At 36.0% G+C, this 16,099-nt stretch overlaps 2 protein-coding genes across 2 annotated transcripts in view; one reads left to right on the plus strand and one right to left on the minus strand.

Annotated features, from left to right (window-relative positions):
- Window positions 1-16,099, plus strand: part of LOC138315755 (protein disulfide-isomerase TMX3-like) — a 267,210-nt gene that overhangs the window by 61,323 nt on the left and 189,788 nt on the right. The gene's annotated exons all lie outside the window — the stretch shown is intronic.
- Window positions 1,617-16,099, minus strand: part of LOC138315756 (fibrinogen-like protein 1) — a 107,359-nt gene continuing 92,876 nt past the window's right edge. Inside the window, exon 2 of the mRNA XM_069257005.1 lies at window positions 1,617-6,207. Coding sequence (XP_069113106.1) covers window positions 5,546-6,207 — 662 coding nt within the window. The 3' untranslated portion in view covers window positions 1,617-5,545. The remainder of the gene's footprint in view (window positions 6,208-16,099) is intronic.

Genomic DNA, 16,099 nt, shown 5'->3' on the forward strand with positions numbered 1-16,099 from the left:
TAAATGACCCTGGTTATTAATAGGACGTAAATAAATTTACCAAACCAAACCAAATGTTTTAACCTTACATAGACACAAGTGTTTACCTCAATACTTAGCTTAATATAGCCTCAAGAATTGACTTAGGATCTCTTCTGCCCAATATAATATACTGGTAGACATTAATTAACTTTCTTTCACTTTGCATTAAACTAACCTCATTTATAGAATCAACGATTTGCTAATTAAGGTGTTTGGTGCAGAAATTGATATTTGTAAGACTATATTTTACCTTAGCTCGCAAAGAAGCACTCAAAGATTGGGCTGTTTTCATCAGTATTTGCACCAGCTTACATAGACTAGCGCTGGACTTTCTTCAAGTAAAACGCTGGAGCTTTGAATCATGCTGGTCATTGATGATACAAGTAAAATCGGTGAATTGGAACTTTAACAATATGAATGCATTTTTTATAAGTATCAAGTTGTAGTTTCTTGCCATTTGGCATGCCAACTTGGCACATATTAATGAGTTTTAGGCGGTGCAGAATATTCGTTAAAATAAACATGTTTAAACATTCCTCTGACCACAGCGGAAGACTTTGGTTATTATGACAGGTGTGGAAATAAAGTATTCCCAGTGTGATCCTAGTTTCCATGTCACGATGAAGTATAGCTTTCACACTTGTAATATTATATACCATGTGTCTGTAAAATATGCCTATTCAGCTGATATATTGAAAGATGTGTTGTTTTTATATTTTAATTTTAGTTTTCTATAGAATTAATTCAAGATTTTAAGTGGTAATAAGTTTCATTTTTGATTGCCTTGCACTTATTATAGATACACTATAATATGTACACGAAGAAGCGGATTCATCAGAGAAGCTGAGGCTTTATTGGAATGAGTTCATATCAGGCATTAAATGTCTGTGATTTTTCTAGGTGTGACATGAAGCCTTGTAATATTACAAACTACACCTGTATAGCAAGGTGTTGCTTTCAATCATATATCAATAACACTATCCTTACAATCAGGAAGACGGAGACCTCAGAGAATTAAAAGTGATCTGATTAAAGTATTTCTTTCTCCAGGTTAAATAATTTACTTGATAAAGTACAGTAAAACATGTTTATAATGAACACACTTACAACAAATTCATTGTTATATCATAGTAATTTTCCTTTCCCCGTCAAGATTTCTATAAGATGTCTGTAATTTTGTACATCTGTCCAACTTCTGTCATAGGCATCGTTTTCTCAACAGGTTTGCAGAACTTTGTTAATACACCTTTGTCACGAAAAGTGCTTGCTTGACATTGCTTTTCAGGTGAGAGAGTTAAAGGTTAAGGTCACTGATGGTGAAAATGATTGGTTGCTAGAACTTCATTCTTTGGTCAGACAGTTTGGAGTGAGGAGGAAAGTGTTTGGAAAATTGAGGATTTCCTGTACGTGTGTATATAGCATGTTTTAACCAACTTTTTACACTGCTGATTTGATTGTGTTAAATCATGATTTAATTACCACATGTAATTTATTGAATAGATGCTCATTTGATTCCATAAAACTACTGCAAGTCATGAAATTGCTTTTTATGCCTTGATTCATGTAATATAGATGTTTAATGCTTTCAAAACAACTTTTCAAGTTTTAAATGTTTTATTACACATTAGCGGTAGAGAGCCACAAATACAAGGTACCATGATCAAGCATTAACATTGATTGATCAGTAATAAGGCATGGAAGTGACACTATACAGAACATCATTATCTTTAAGGTCTAATCATCATATTTCTTGTGAAGTACCTGTTTTTATCAAAAAGACATTGTTGCTTGTCTTAAACCTTCAAGATTACAAAACGATAATATTTGTGACCCTTACTAAAGGTCATCACAAAGTCTTGTCCTTGAGCACACTCAAGGTAATTACAAAGTTTTGTCCTTGAGCACACTCAAGGTCATCACAAAGTTTTTTTCTTGAGCACACTCAAGGTCATCACAAAGTTTTGTTCTTAAACACACTCAAGATCATCACAAGGTCTTGTCCTTGAGCACACTTAAGATCACTGTATATCTTTCTGTATCTCTCAAGGTAAAAAGCAAAACCATGACCTTGAGCCAACACAAGGTCGTAGGACTCATTCATTTCAGTATTAACTCAAGTGTATAGCAAAGCCATGGACAGCGAGATTCTGAATCCAACACTATGTCTAGAGTCTAAAAACATCTAAAACAACCCATAGGTCATTAATGAACTAAGGTCACATAAAATGTTCTGGTTCAACATATTTAGGTTGACCTTGACCAATTACATGTATGTCATAGTTCAATGAGATGAAGATTTCTCCAGGAAATCATTGTAATATTATCCATGTTGTGTCTGTATTCAAAGTGTCACTTTGCACAGGTTATCAATATGAAAATAATACACAAAGGCACAGGCTATTGTCATTAAAGCTAACTTTTGTAGCATAAATATATTTTCATTATTCCATCATCACTGTCATTTTCCAGTTATCAACAAAAGAGAGTTGAATTAAAGTTTGTTGCCTGTGACACATATCAGTTACCATGGAGATGTTTTAGTGTACAGAAATCAGTTGCCATGGATTCCTGTCAGTTGTTATTGCCACACAACAGTTGCCATAGACACAAAAAATTGTTTTGGATACTTAAATATGTTGTCCTGGATGGAATTCTGTTGTCCTGGATACCATGATTTGTCTTAGACACTGTAATAATATGGTTGTCCTGGATACCATGATTTGTCTTTGACACTGTAATAACATGGTTGTCCTGGATACCATGATTTGTCTTTGACACTGTAATAACATGGTTGTCCTGGATACCATGATTTGTCTTTGACACTGTAATAACATGGTTGTCCTGGATACCATGATTTGTCTTTGACACTGTAATAACATGGTTGTCCTGGATACCATGATTTGTCTTTGACACTGTAATAACATGGTTGTCCTGGATACCATGATTTGTCTTTGACACTGTAATAACATGTTTGTCCTGGATACCATGATTTGTCTTTGACACTGTAATAACATGGTTGTCCTGGATACCATGATTTGTCTTTGACAGTGTAATAACATGGTTGTCCTGGATACCATGATTTGTCTTTGATACTGTAATAACATGGTTGTCCTGGATACCATGATTTGTCTTTGACACTGTAATAACATGGTTGTCCTGGATACCATGATTTGTCTTTGACACTGTAATAACATGGTTGTCCTGGATACCATGATTTGTCTTTGACACTGTAATAACATGGTTGTCCTGGATACCATGATTTGTCTTTGACACTGTAATAACATGGTTGTCCTGGATACCATGATTTGTCTTTGACAGTGTAATAACATGGTTGTCCTGGACATGAGTCTGTTAACCAATACTGTTTCTCCATCCTTGTGTCCTGTATGAACTCACTTATCTTACTTTGCCAAGCTAGGTTACATATAAACATTGCTTTTATTTAAGGTAATCAGTAAAATATATATCTTGACATTTTTTTTCTTCAACATATTTTTTGGAACAAGATATGCTCAAGTCTTAGACGCCAACAGATTTGGAACCTGTTTGTCATTAACAGACAGTTATCTCCTCTGAGGAGGTTTGATTTTTAACATAAGATGACAATTATATATCAAATAAACACATTGAGTTTATTGCTGGAATTATAAGCCTATATATACTGATAAACGTATGACACGTTTTCACAAAATAATACAAAATCAACATTCACTCCATTACAATTTTAACTTATTCCCTCACTTTCATTTGCATACAGTAAATTTACATAGTATAGCGTACACATATGTATATTTAGCACATCATAAAATTTTAATCTTTCAACAGATTGATAAAATGGTTTGTCATCATAGTAATTTTCTTCATCTAAAACTTAGTATAGCTTTCTGCTTGAAATCATTGGTAGCAGACAATAACGATTTAATATGTCGCCCCATAAAAAATGTACATTCATATCATTCCGTATAAAATATTAATTTTTTTTAGCACTTTGAATATTTATCAGGGAGGTGAAACCCTTATAAAAGTACATTTATTTATAGACCATACCAAATAAAAGTCATGAATATTCATCAAGTAATGCTCATGAATATTTACTAAAAAGCAATAATATGGCTGGAATACAATAAGAATTTTGAATGCTTGCTCAGCCATGCATACATGTGTGATTGCCCTTTCACCTCATAATACTGGCCTTAGTACAATATTGGTACAAATGGTATAAAAAATACATGACACTCTTCTCTCTAATATCACTACTTTTAGAGTTTATGATGACGTTCGTGACTGGAATCAGACATTCAATTACTTTTGGCTCTTCAGTCAGTAGATCTCCCTAGTCTCCTGCTATAGTATTTGCCATAATGATATTGACAATGTATTCCGTCTTTGCATATTACAGAGTTAGCTCCCTTACAGGTAGGTATCGATTGTTACGTCATGATTTTGTGAATGCAATTCACGTCGTTTTCTCCGAAAAGTATGACGTTACGCTCGCAAACACATGACGTCACAATCAATGCCTACCCGCAAGTGTAGATAACTCTGTTATATGCAAATTCAGAATAGGTACCCTTACATATTGTAGTTTGCTAATTTTACTCAATATTTATGGAGTGTTGAGTGGGAGGGGTGTATTATGTTACCTTTGTACGATCTGTCCCGTTGTGTTCTTGTCCTGGCTCCTTTTCGAAGCTATTCTTTTATTGTTATGTCAGTATTATAGTTATTAAGAAAAATAATGTAATTATAGGACTTGGAATATTGGTATTATCTGGTCATCTATTTTACCTTTATTAAAATACATTTTTGGTCATAAAATACTGTATTTGACCCAATAAGCGTCCATGCCCTATAAGAGCTCCTCCCCCTTTTGAAGCCTCAATTTGCATTGCCCGGACATAAATAAAAGACCAAAACTGTATAGGTTTGCTATAATTTTGTCTTATTAGGCACCTTTTCAATTTTTTTTCAATTTTTTAAACACCCAGGGCACTTATTTGGGTAAACACCCCCTTTTAAACATATTTCTAGATGTCAGTCTGCTCATTATGACAAATATGATAGAGCTACATTGCCTGATGTACACAAGTGTCTCTTGAGGATTACCCTATGTTAGGTACAACATTATACCATCTGAACTCGACTCATTGTATCAAAATCATCAACCATATATACAACCCATGTATCACAGCTGTAAGTTAGCCCTAAGCCTGACGATGATGAATATGATAAAGTTAAAATTACTTAAATAATGTATTTGAAACTTTTGTCTGTAAACCAATTTCTTCCGCATTCACGATAAGAACCATTGGATTGGAGTCCCATCCTGCTCTGTGGAGGTGCAGGATTTTTCGTTCCTGGACTGATGATGTGTCAGTCATGCAGTATGAGATTTCTATTGCTATCAAGTGTTTTGCTGCCCAAGATTTTTGGTCACTGTCATTAAGACACTTGATTGAAATGTTTAATCACAGGAACAGATGTTTCCACTATAGGAATACTGGCTTTTCTTGTTCTATCACTTTTATCTCTTGTGCGGAACTGTATTGTTGTGATAGAGTCTGCTAGGGCGAATTTTCATTTCCGTTCGCGCAAGTTGTTCATGCTTCCATTCGTTCCATGTAATGCCCCTAAATTTTACATCAGAGCGATTGTGGTATTGTCCATTGAGTAATGCGGACCAACAGTTGTTGTACCACCATCCTGATGACCACTCGCGGGCACAATGGTAATTGTTCCAATTGTCATTGTCCTGATCCGGCGTACTAAACTTCATACCTCTGTGCATTTCCAAACTATCCTTAGCACTTCCTTCGTAGTGGCTAACATGGAGTTTATATTTGTCACGTTCACCATCAATTTTGAAATTTTTATAAAGGGCATGTACACGGTTGTCATCGAAATCCCACAGGTCCACTCTCAGTTCATAGTGATCCTGATTTGACAAAAGAAACATATTATCCAATCCAATCCAAAACTCAGAAACAACATTACCAAAGCCATCTTTGTATTCATTCCAAAAGCGATCAAAGTCGACAGCACCATTTGTGCGTTTTTGAATCAGCAACCAGCCACCAGGTGGAGTGTCCATATCGCACCAAACTGGAATTGAGCATGATGAGTAGGTCGGTGTGACATAGTACACGCCACTCGCAGTGTGGCCCCGATTTAGGACATCTAAGCAATCTGAGGAGGACAAAAATATAATGATCAGTAATGTGTTCAATAATGTAAAACAAGATAGCTTCCTTTATGTGTACACAGTGTTTATCATTGTGTTCAAAGGAACAGGAAGTAGTTACAGTATAATCATAGTTGATAAAACAGGAACTATATATAATAGTTAATAAGACAGGAAGTAGTTATAAATAATAGTTAATGAAAAAGAAAGAAGTTATAGATAATAGTCAATGACACAGGAAGTAGTTATAAATAAAAGTTCATGAAACAGGAAGAAGTTATAAATAATAGTCAATGACACAGGAAGTAGTTATAAATAATAGTCAATGACACAGGAAGTAGTTATAAATAATAGTTAATGAAACAGGAAGTAGTTATAAATAATAGTCAATTACACAGGAAGTAGTTATAAATAATAGTTAATGAAACAGGAAGAAGTTATAAATAATAGTCAATGAAACAGGAAGTAGTTATAAATAATAGTCAATTACACAGGAAGAAGTTATAAATAAAAGTTAATGAAACAGGAAGAAGTTATAAATAATAGTCAATGAAACAGGAAGTAGTTATAAATAATAGTTAATGAAACAGGAAGTAGTTATAAATAATAGTCAATTACACAGGAAGTAGTTATAAATAATAGTCAATGACACAGGAAGTAGTTATAAATAATAGTTAATGAAACAGGAAGTACCAATAAATAATAGTTAATGAAACAGGAAGTACCAATAAATAATAGTTAATGAAACAGGAAGTAGTTATAAATAATAGTTAATGAAACAGGAAGTACCAATAAATAATAGTCAATGAAACAGGAAGTACCAATAAATAATAGTTAATGAAACAGGAAGTAGTTATAAATAATAGTCAATGACACAGGAAGTAGTTATAAATAATAGTTAATGAAACAGGAAGTAGTTATAAATAATAGTCAATGAAACAGAAGTACCAATAAATAATAGTCAATGAAACAGGAAGTAGATAAATAATAGTTAAGAAACAGGAAGTACCAATAAATAATAGTCAATGAAACAGGAAGAAAAAAATAAATAAGTAATGAAACAGGTATATAAATAAATAAGATGAAACAGGAAGTACCAATAAATAATAGTCAATGAAACAGGAAGTACCAATAAATAATAGTTAATGAAACAGGAAGTACCAATAAATAATAGTCAATGAAACAGGAAGTACCAATAAATAATAGTCAATGAAACAGGAAGTAGTTATAAATAATAGTTAATGAAACAGGAAGTAGTTATAAATAATAGTCAATTACACAGGAAGTAGTTATAAATAATAGTTAATGAAACAGGAAGTAGTTATAAATAATAGTTAATGAAACAGGAAGTAGTTATAAATAATAGTTAATGAAACAGGAAGTAGTTATAAATAATAGTTAATGAAACAGGAAGTAGTTATAAATAATAGTTAATGAAACAGGAAGTAGTTATAAATAATAGTTAATGAAACAGGAAGTAGTTATAAATAATAGTTAATGAAACAGGAAGTAGTTATAAATAATAGTTAATGAAACAGGAAGTAGTTATAAATAATAGTTAATGAAACAGGAAGTAGTTATAAATAATAGTTAATGAAACAGGAAGTAGTTATAAATAATAGTTAATGAAACAGGAAGAAGTTATATTTTAAACTTAATGAAGAAGGAAGTAGTTATAAATAGTAGTTAATAAAACAAACATTACTTATAAATAATAGTTAATGAAACAGGAAGAAGTTATAAATAATAGTCAATGAAACAGGCAGTAGTTATAAATAATAGTTAATGAAACAGGAAGTTTTTATAAGTAATAGTTAATGAAACAGGAAGAAGTTGTAACTAGTAATTAATGAAACAGGAAGTAGCTTTAACTAGTAGTTAATAAAATAGGAAGTAGTTATAAATAATAGCTAATGAAACAGGAAGTAGTTGTAATTAGTGGTTAAGGAAACAGATAGTAGTTGTAACTAGTAGTTTATTGAAACAGGAAGTACAATTTAGTTATATACTATTTACAGTAGTTAATGAAATAGGAATAGTTATGGTGATCAGATAGAAAGTTGTAATCGAGAAATATTAATGAAACATGAATTGTGAAATAGTACAAATGCATTGGAAGGCAATATTATTGATAGAATTAGTGAAATAGTAAATGCATCAGATATTACAAAACATACAGTTTCGAGATTTTATATGACAGAATGGTCCTGATTAGATATTTTCTTGGTAGTTTAGATATTAAGATGAAAATGTTTACCCAGAACAATCATCTTAAAACATCTGGGACCTTGATCTATAAGATTCCATCTAATACACCAAAGCCTTACTGAAGTCCTTGGCTGAAGTACAATCTTGTTAAATCTACCAGCTTTAAGTTACATAACCTCACTTCCTTAATGGAGGGACCTTTCTACTTCACTAATATTACTTTTCATGTCAATAGGGGAAGCCACCTGTGTATGAAGAGGGCGCAATATGCACATGTTTGCCACAATCACACACAATTACATGTTCTAAGTGGAGAAATAGCTCATGTTTATGTAATCTAGAATTATGTGAGAGTTGTAGACATACACAAATATAAAGTAGCTGATGTTCGTGAAGTAGAAGATATACATTGGTCCTGGATGTATTTATACAACTAAGAGAGCAATGAAGATTACTGGCACCCACACAAGACTGCTGTCTGTGGCTGATGACAATTGTATTGTCATTTAATCCTTTTAATGCTGCATTAGAATTTGAAAAAATTGATAGAGCAAAAGTTAAGTTTTTAAACCAATGATATAAAAATATTTATGACATCTTTTCAGGTGAATACATGGATTTCTGACAGTCTTGTTCATAATGGAAATTGCCACCTTCTCAGGTTAGAAAATCATTGTATTCACATGGCAACAAGTCAATAATTGTATATGATTTTTAGAGGAGCTATGTTCTACAGTCGGAGCTGCCATTTAGTCACGTAAATTTAACTGGAGTGAAGTATTTTGTTTAAGGAGTAGACCTGGATGACAGGATTCAAGTTTATACTGGTAAATTTGTCACTTAGTTATCCATGTATTTTAGCCAAATCTGTAGTCGCATCCTCAATTAAATCATGAAAGAAATCTGTATACCATATATGTATAATGATTAAACCCATTTATGTTACTTGCTGCTATTTTATCAATTGTAAGTCTTTGGTTTTGAATTTTATATACTGTTGGCCCACTTAAAAAATTGAATTACATTGATATAGTTTCCTTTTCAGATATAGTAGAATTTCAATATTTGTAGATGATGTAATGCAGTCTGTGTGGAAAAGTTGTGAGGAATGAAAATTGATGCAAAAATTGGTTTGTTGTAGTGAATAATTACGTACATATGAATAAATCATCTTAATGGTATATATTATGTCAGAATCATAGCTTCTAAAAATTTATATCTGAAATTCATTTTTTGACCAATTCTTATTTTCCAGTTGCGTAACTTTATTCCATGATCATGTGTCACCTTCGTGTTATGTTTATAAATGTCTACATTTGAATTATCTTTTTAAAACTTTCTGTTGCAAAAAAGGCACTACTGGTATGTAATATTGCTGCCAAAAAAAAAAAAAATAAATAGAATACACAAACATTGTAAAAATTTAAGTGATCTCTAGATATACACCAAAGATTGATGATATGTGAACAGACCTAGTTTAAAAACTTGAAATTCAAAGTAAAGTTAAGAATAATCTAATTTTACATAACATGAATATATTATGTTACCGTTGCCCGCCTCCTAAGTTCTAAAAAAGGTACATCTAATTTTACATAACATGAATATATTATGTTCTGCTATTTTGTTCTGCATTAATGTATTTGTTTTTATTGGATAAGAACATATGACAAAAGGGAGATAATCATGTAAATGAGGAGATATTGTGTAATTTGAGATAACAAACACCAATTTCGTTGCCATTTTGTTATGATAATAATGCATTCTTGCTTAAAAAACAATGCACATTATCAGAATGTGTTTTGAATGCTAACTTCTTGAAGTAAATGGAAATATTCTGTAATAAATAAATTCATGAACAGTATGTGGGAGGGCTTAATTACCGAATAAATGAATATTTTAACACTTATACACTTGATTTCACAATTTGTAACCTTTTCTGTTACATTTTGTGTGGATAAAGCTGTTGATATTGAGCTTACCTACACTTTGTTACGTATTTAAGATTTCTTATTCTATCGACATGCAAACTGAATAATGCTGTAAAGGAGCTAATTCAAAGTTATCATACAAATAAAATCAATGTTTTTTACGAGAGGTGCATCAGAACATACTAGAATCCCTGCTGGAGAATTTAATGCAGGGCACATTTTTTATGGTCTATGTTAATATACTGAAAGTGTTTCATGCTATGATGTCATGGAGTTTTCCTTATCATATTCATTGGATTTTGATGTTAGAAGTCTTGCACCTACAAAGTACTGACTGACCAATCGTGCTTTCCATTCATTCCCATATCTTGTGTTTCCATGATAACTTACATTTTTCACACATTTATAAAATCAGTGGGACATTAACTTGAAATCTAGAATCTTTATAAAAACAGTTGGATTGAAACACAAACATCTTACAAATCTGGGTTAAATGTACATGAAAGTTTTTTGGAGATTATTTTTCGTTTGAATTTTTTAAATTCAAAACTCTTAAAACTTTCATGGGTTCTTTTATCGCTTCTATATTTGAAATTTTCAAAACTATAAAAACGGAAACTGATATGTGTAGAGGAATGCATTAGACTTAATTTCTGTATAAAAAGCAGCTGACATTCACTCCATGTGTAATATACATCGTGATTGCAGATTTTGCAAATTTCTGCTGCATCAACATCAGAAACATTACAGAAAACTGGTGTACATTTTACCAAGATATATGTCAGATACACATGCATTTCCTATTAAAGAAATACATATAGATTACTACACAGCAGGTGCACACGACATGCAGGATCTCTTCCGGCTTTCGCACAACTGCTGACATTTTAACAGTCTCTTGTTGAGATTTCAAATTTTCAAAAAACTTTGGCTGGATCATGATTTGAGCATCTGTAGAAGGTTAATTTGACATAATCTAACTGCTTCATACATGGTTCCAATCAACTCTGTATAATGTATCATCCCTTTCTACAGAGAATATATCATGAAATCCAGATGTTGAAAAATAACGAGTACAGACTGTGTATCACTTTCATTTATCATGCCTTCGTTTATCCAATATTATAGACGGATTGTATTGTTTCTTGAGCACTTAATTCTTTAACATAAATAATTTTTTTTTCAACAAAAAGGTTTGAGCATTAGTTTAGGAAAAAAGATGTTTGCTGAACTTTCCAAAAGTGATTATGATTACATTGAGGGTTTTCAATGAATAAAAAGGCTTGGCATCGGAATTTTTATTGTTCTGTCATAATTAAGATTATATAAAGATGTTGCACATATATAAAAGAATAGATGACAATTTTCTGAATATATCTATATCTTATACCCTAGATATTGGTAGTCTTCTTAACTATATATAGCTTGGTCCTATAGAAATTCAGCTTTTGATATTAATAACCAGAAAGTTAAAAAGTTTATGTGTTCCATTTAGCTTGAATGCATATCTAATTAAATAGACAGTTATATGAATTACATAGACAGTTATTGGGGTTTTGTTGTGTATAAAGGTGAAGGCTTCCAGGTCTGTCTGTGATCAGAAGTAGGATGTAACCGACTTACCATGACCTGTATGGGGAAGGGTCCTGTTTAATGAACATATATACTCCTATGAGTCCTTAATGGCATAAACGATAGCATGTTCATCATTATCCCCACTGTAAACTGTAGGAGAGGTATTTAACACTAACTAGTGGTAAATTGTCTACTAACTGTGTTTGGAAATGTGCCATAGTATTCTCGTTTGTCTAAGCATTATTTCAGTATAAATATAACCTGCACAATATGCATGTCTATGAATTTTAGCTCGTGTTATATATAGACCTATTATCACCAACATTTAGTATATTTATTTATTTATTATATATATGTAGGACTGTAATTTGAATTCCAAAGATAAAAAGCTTGTTTGGTCACAGGAAAAGGTGAAGGCAAGATATTTTGCATCAAAATGAAAAGTTTTGTCCTAGATCTGTTTAAGCTATATGCAATGTAGGTAATTGACACTAATTTGTTGGTTTTTACTTTAAATCCATGAACTGCCTCACCAGAGTATAGTCCATCAATGGAAGCTTAAAGAAGGCCCTTGATGCACCTCAAATAAATCTGTTTGAAACACAATGGAAAACAAACATAATCTATGGTTATCATTTTGTTGAAGGAGTTTTCTTATCTCATTTACTGAAAAACCAGTAAAAAGTAACCATTTTATCGCATGTTAACCTCAAGTCTGTCAGTAGCCATTCTTCTCTAGGCTTGCCCTCTAATATCATGGTCGTAAATTTTGTCTTTCAATGTAAAACCAATTTTCATGATGTAATACTTACCATAACTTTAGTATGCAAATACGCTACCTACACCCATCTTTGTAGCCCCAACAAACATAAGATTTGAGAATCCCGTCTCCCTACCGTACCTCATCTCGTACTCGACGAGAGTAACATAGAGTGGTCTCCCTTCCTCAAAAACCCTTTATGGAGCCACAGGGGCAAAATGGCTGAGGAGGAAAGGGGAGGAAACAGAAGGGTGGGACTCCATAAAGTTATGGTAAGTATTACATCATGAAAATTGGTTTTACATTGAAAAACCTCAATTTCATTTCAGTAATACCATAACTTTAGTATGCGAATTCGTCTTACCGTAGTGGAGAGTCCGAAGCCAGGCAGCCCAATCAAACGTCAAATCCAGGAGACAAGCCCCAGTAGGGAGAATAAAAAGGGGTTCCAGGAACCCCCCGAAGGAAAGGGATAAAAAATGGAATACCTCCCAGAGAAAAGAGGAGTACCATCGTGATGCCTGCCCGCATACAGTTAAAACCAAAAATAAATACCATGTCTAGGGCGGAGGAACAGTCACAGACTGAGCCGCCACAACTGGACCCAAGGAAAACATTCCCTCAGAATGAGAGGACAGGGACCGGAGGTAAAAGTCAGTGAAAGTAGACTGACCACGCCAAAAGGCAGCAGACATGATGTCCTGGAATGAGGACCCATTTAGGAGAGCCAAAGAAGCTGCAAGGGCTCTAACCTCATGAGCCCTCACCTTACATTTCGCCCGAGATAGATCATTAGATAGCTCATAAGCAATCTTGATCACCTGACATATCCATCTGGAAATGGATTGGGAGGAGATATCCTGCTGACCCTGTTTAATGGGCAAGAATAGACGAGATCGAGTACCTCGCCCCCCCCTAGTTTTATCAAGGTAAAACCTAAGTGCTCGACAGGGGCACAGCAACTGATCATTCTCCTCAGACTCAACAGAGACTGTCAAGGAAGGAATCCTAATGGGATCGGGGCGAAAAACCAGGAACCTGATTCTTTGCCAAAAAGGCAGGATCAGTGAGAAGGGTAACGGCAGAGCTATCTCTGGCCCAACGAAGGCACGAAGAGTGAACAGACAAAGCATGGATATCACTCCTCCTACGGCCTGAGGCAAGGGCAAGCAGGAAGACAGTCTTAAAAGTTAAAAACTTTAGGGAGACAGACCCCAAAGGCTCATAAGGAGCCCCCTTCAGTGACTCTAACACAAGAGCTAGGTTCCACTGTGGAGCTAACTGCCGTACCCTAGGCCTGTCCAGACTGAAGCCCCTAATCAAAGCAGACAACGAGGTGGAAGAACCTACCTCTCGCCTATCATGAAAAGACAGTACACTGGCAATAGCCGTGCGGTATCCCGCAATAGTACCAGAGGCGAGATTCCGTTCCCTAAATAAATAGAGAAGGAAATCTGCAATCAGCTGGACAGAAGCCTTGATCGGATCAATCTTCCTGCCGATACACCAATCACAGAAGATCTTCCAGCGTGACTGGTAGACGGCAGAAGAGGAAGACCTAATTGATCGGGCGATGCGGGCTGACACGTCCGAAGAAAAGCCTGCCTGAGCGAGGCCTCCTGAGATAGCTTCCACGCGTGAAGGTGGAGGATCTCGGGACGTGAATGCATCGTCCGTGACCGAGGCTGGCGCAGGAGATTGGATCTGAGTGGAAGAACCAGAGGAACATCCACCAGAAACGACAATAGCTCCGGAAACCATGGTTGTCTCGGCCACAGGGGCGCTATCAGAAGGAGGGAGCAATGATGCGTCCGAAACTTCTGTAGAACCCTGCCCACCAGGTTGAATGGAGGGAATGCATAAGCCTGCATCCCCTCCCAATCCAGAGATAGCGCGTCCACAGCCCAAGCCAATTGGTCTGGCACCGGAGAGACAAAGGTTGGCAGCTGATTGTTCAGGGAAGTGGCGAAAAGGTCTATATGAGGCCTGTCCCACACCTGACAAATGCCCTCGAAGATCGAGGGATTTAGTTGCCATTCTGTCAGAACCGGCTGGCGGCGCCTGGAGAGAGTATCCGCCAGAACATTCAACCTGCCTGGAAGATGCTTGACTAGAATAGTCAACTGCATTTCCTGACAGAGAAGAAGAACACGGATAGCGAGGGCACAAAGGACGTGGGACCTTGTCCCCCCCTGTCTCTCCAGATACGCGACAACTGTAGAGTTGTCCGTAGCCACACAAACCACCTTGGAATGCAGAATCTTTCGAAAAGCCTGCAAAGCCAACAGAACAGCCCTCATCTCCAGCACATTGATGTGCTCGGAGAGCTGATCCCCAGACCATTCCCCCGACCGGCAATGGCCATCGAGGTAAGCCCCCCAACCTGTCATGGACGCGTCCGTGAACAAGGTCATGGTGGGAGCTGGCTTGGACAACGGAACCCCCTGTAGAACATTGTCTTTGAGAGTCCACCACCGTGCAAACTCCTTCACGGACTGGTTGAGAGGAAGCCAAGCCTCCCATTCCCTGCTGGCAGGAACCCAGTTCGCGAGGAGAAACATCTGGAGAGGTCTGATGTGAAGTCTCCCAAGGGGGACTACATCTGCCAGGGAGTTGAGATAACCCAGAAAACTGAGAAACCAACGCACCTGGACGTGTGACCAACTGATGAAGGTCAGAGCAAGATCTCTGGCCTTCTCGAACTTCTCCAAAGGTGGAAGGGCAATGCCCTTAACCGTGTTGAAACGGTTTCCCAGGAAGACAAAGTCTCGAGAAGGGGAGACCTCGGACTTCTCTCTGGAAGGAATGAAGCCGACTTTGAGCAAAAGTTTCAGGACCAGACGGGTGTTCTGCACCAAAGATTCCCGCACTAGGTGGAGCATGAGGGAATCGTCGAAATAGATGTGAACATCTATACCCCTGGAGTGCAGAAACCCCACGACAACCTGCAGCAGCTTGGTGAAAACCAAAGGAGCTGTCGTGAGCCCGAAAGGCATGGCCCGGAACTGAAAAACCTTCCCGTTGCAAGTGAAACGGAGGAATTTCCGTGCCGACTTCTTGATGGGAATGTGGAAGTAGGCATCCTTCAGATCTACTGAAGTAGCCCACATCCCCTCTCTCACCGAAGCTATGATGCTCCGTGGAGTCTCCATCTTGAAGTGAGGAGAATCTACGTGCCTGTTGAAGGCACTTAGATCTATGATGGGACGCCAAGCTCCGGACTTTTTCCGAACCAGAAACATTCTGGAATAAAAGCCTGGAGTGCATTCCACCATAGGCACCTCCTCGACCGCGCACTTTAAAAGCATGGTCCTTACTTCCTCCTGGATGGCAAGTGCCTTTTCTGGATCCCCTGGAGGAGGGAAGAAGATAGGTCTTGATGCCAAGGGCGGATCCCGCAAGAGGGGAATGCCCAACCCCTCCTTG

This window comes from Argopecten irradians, chromosome 2 (genome assembly GCF_041381155.1).
Source record: "Argopecten irradians isolate NY chromosome 2, Ai_NY, whole genome shotgun sequence".
In the NCBI taxonomy this organism is placed as follows: domain Eukaryota; kingdom Metazoa; phylum Mollusca; class Bivalvia; order Pectinida; family Pectinidae; genus Argopecten; species Argopecten irradians.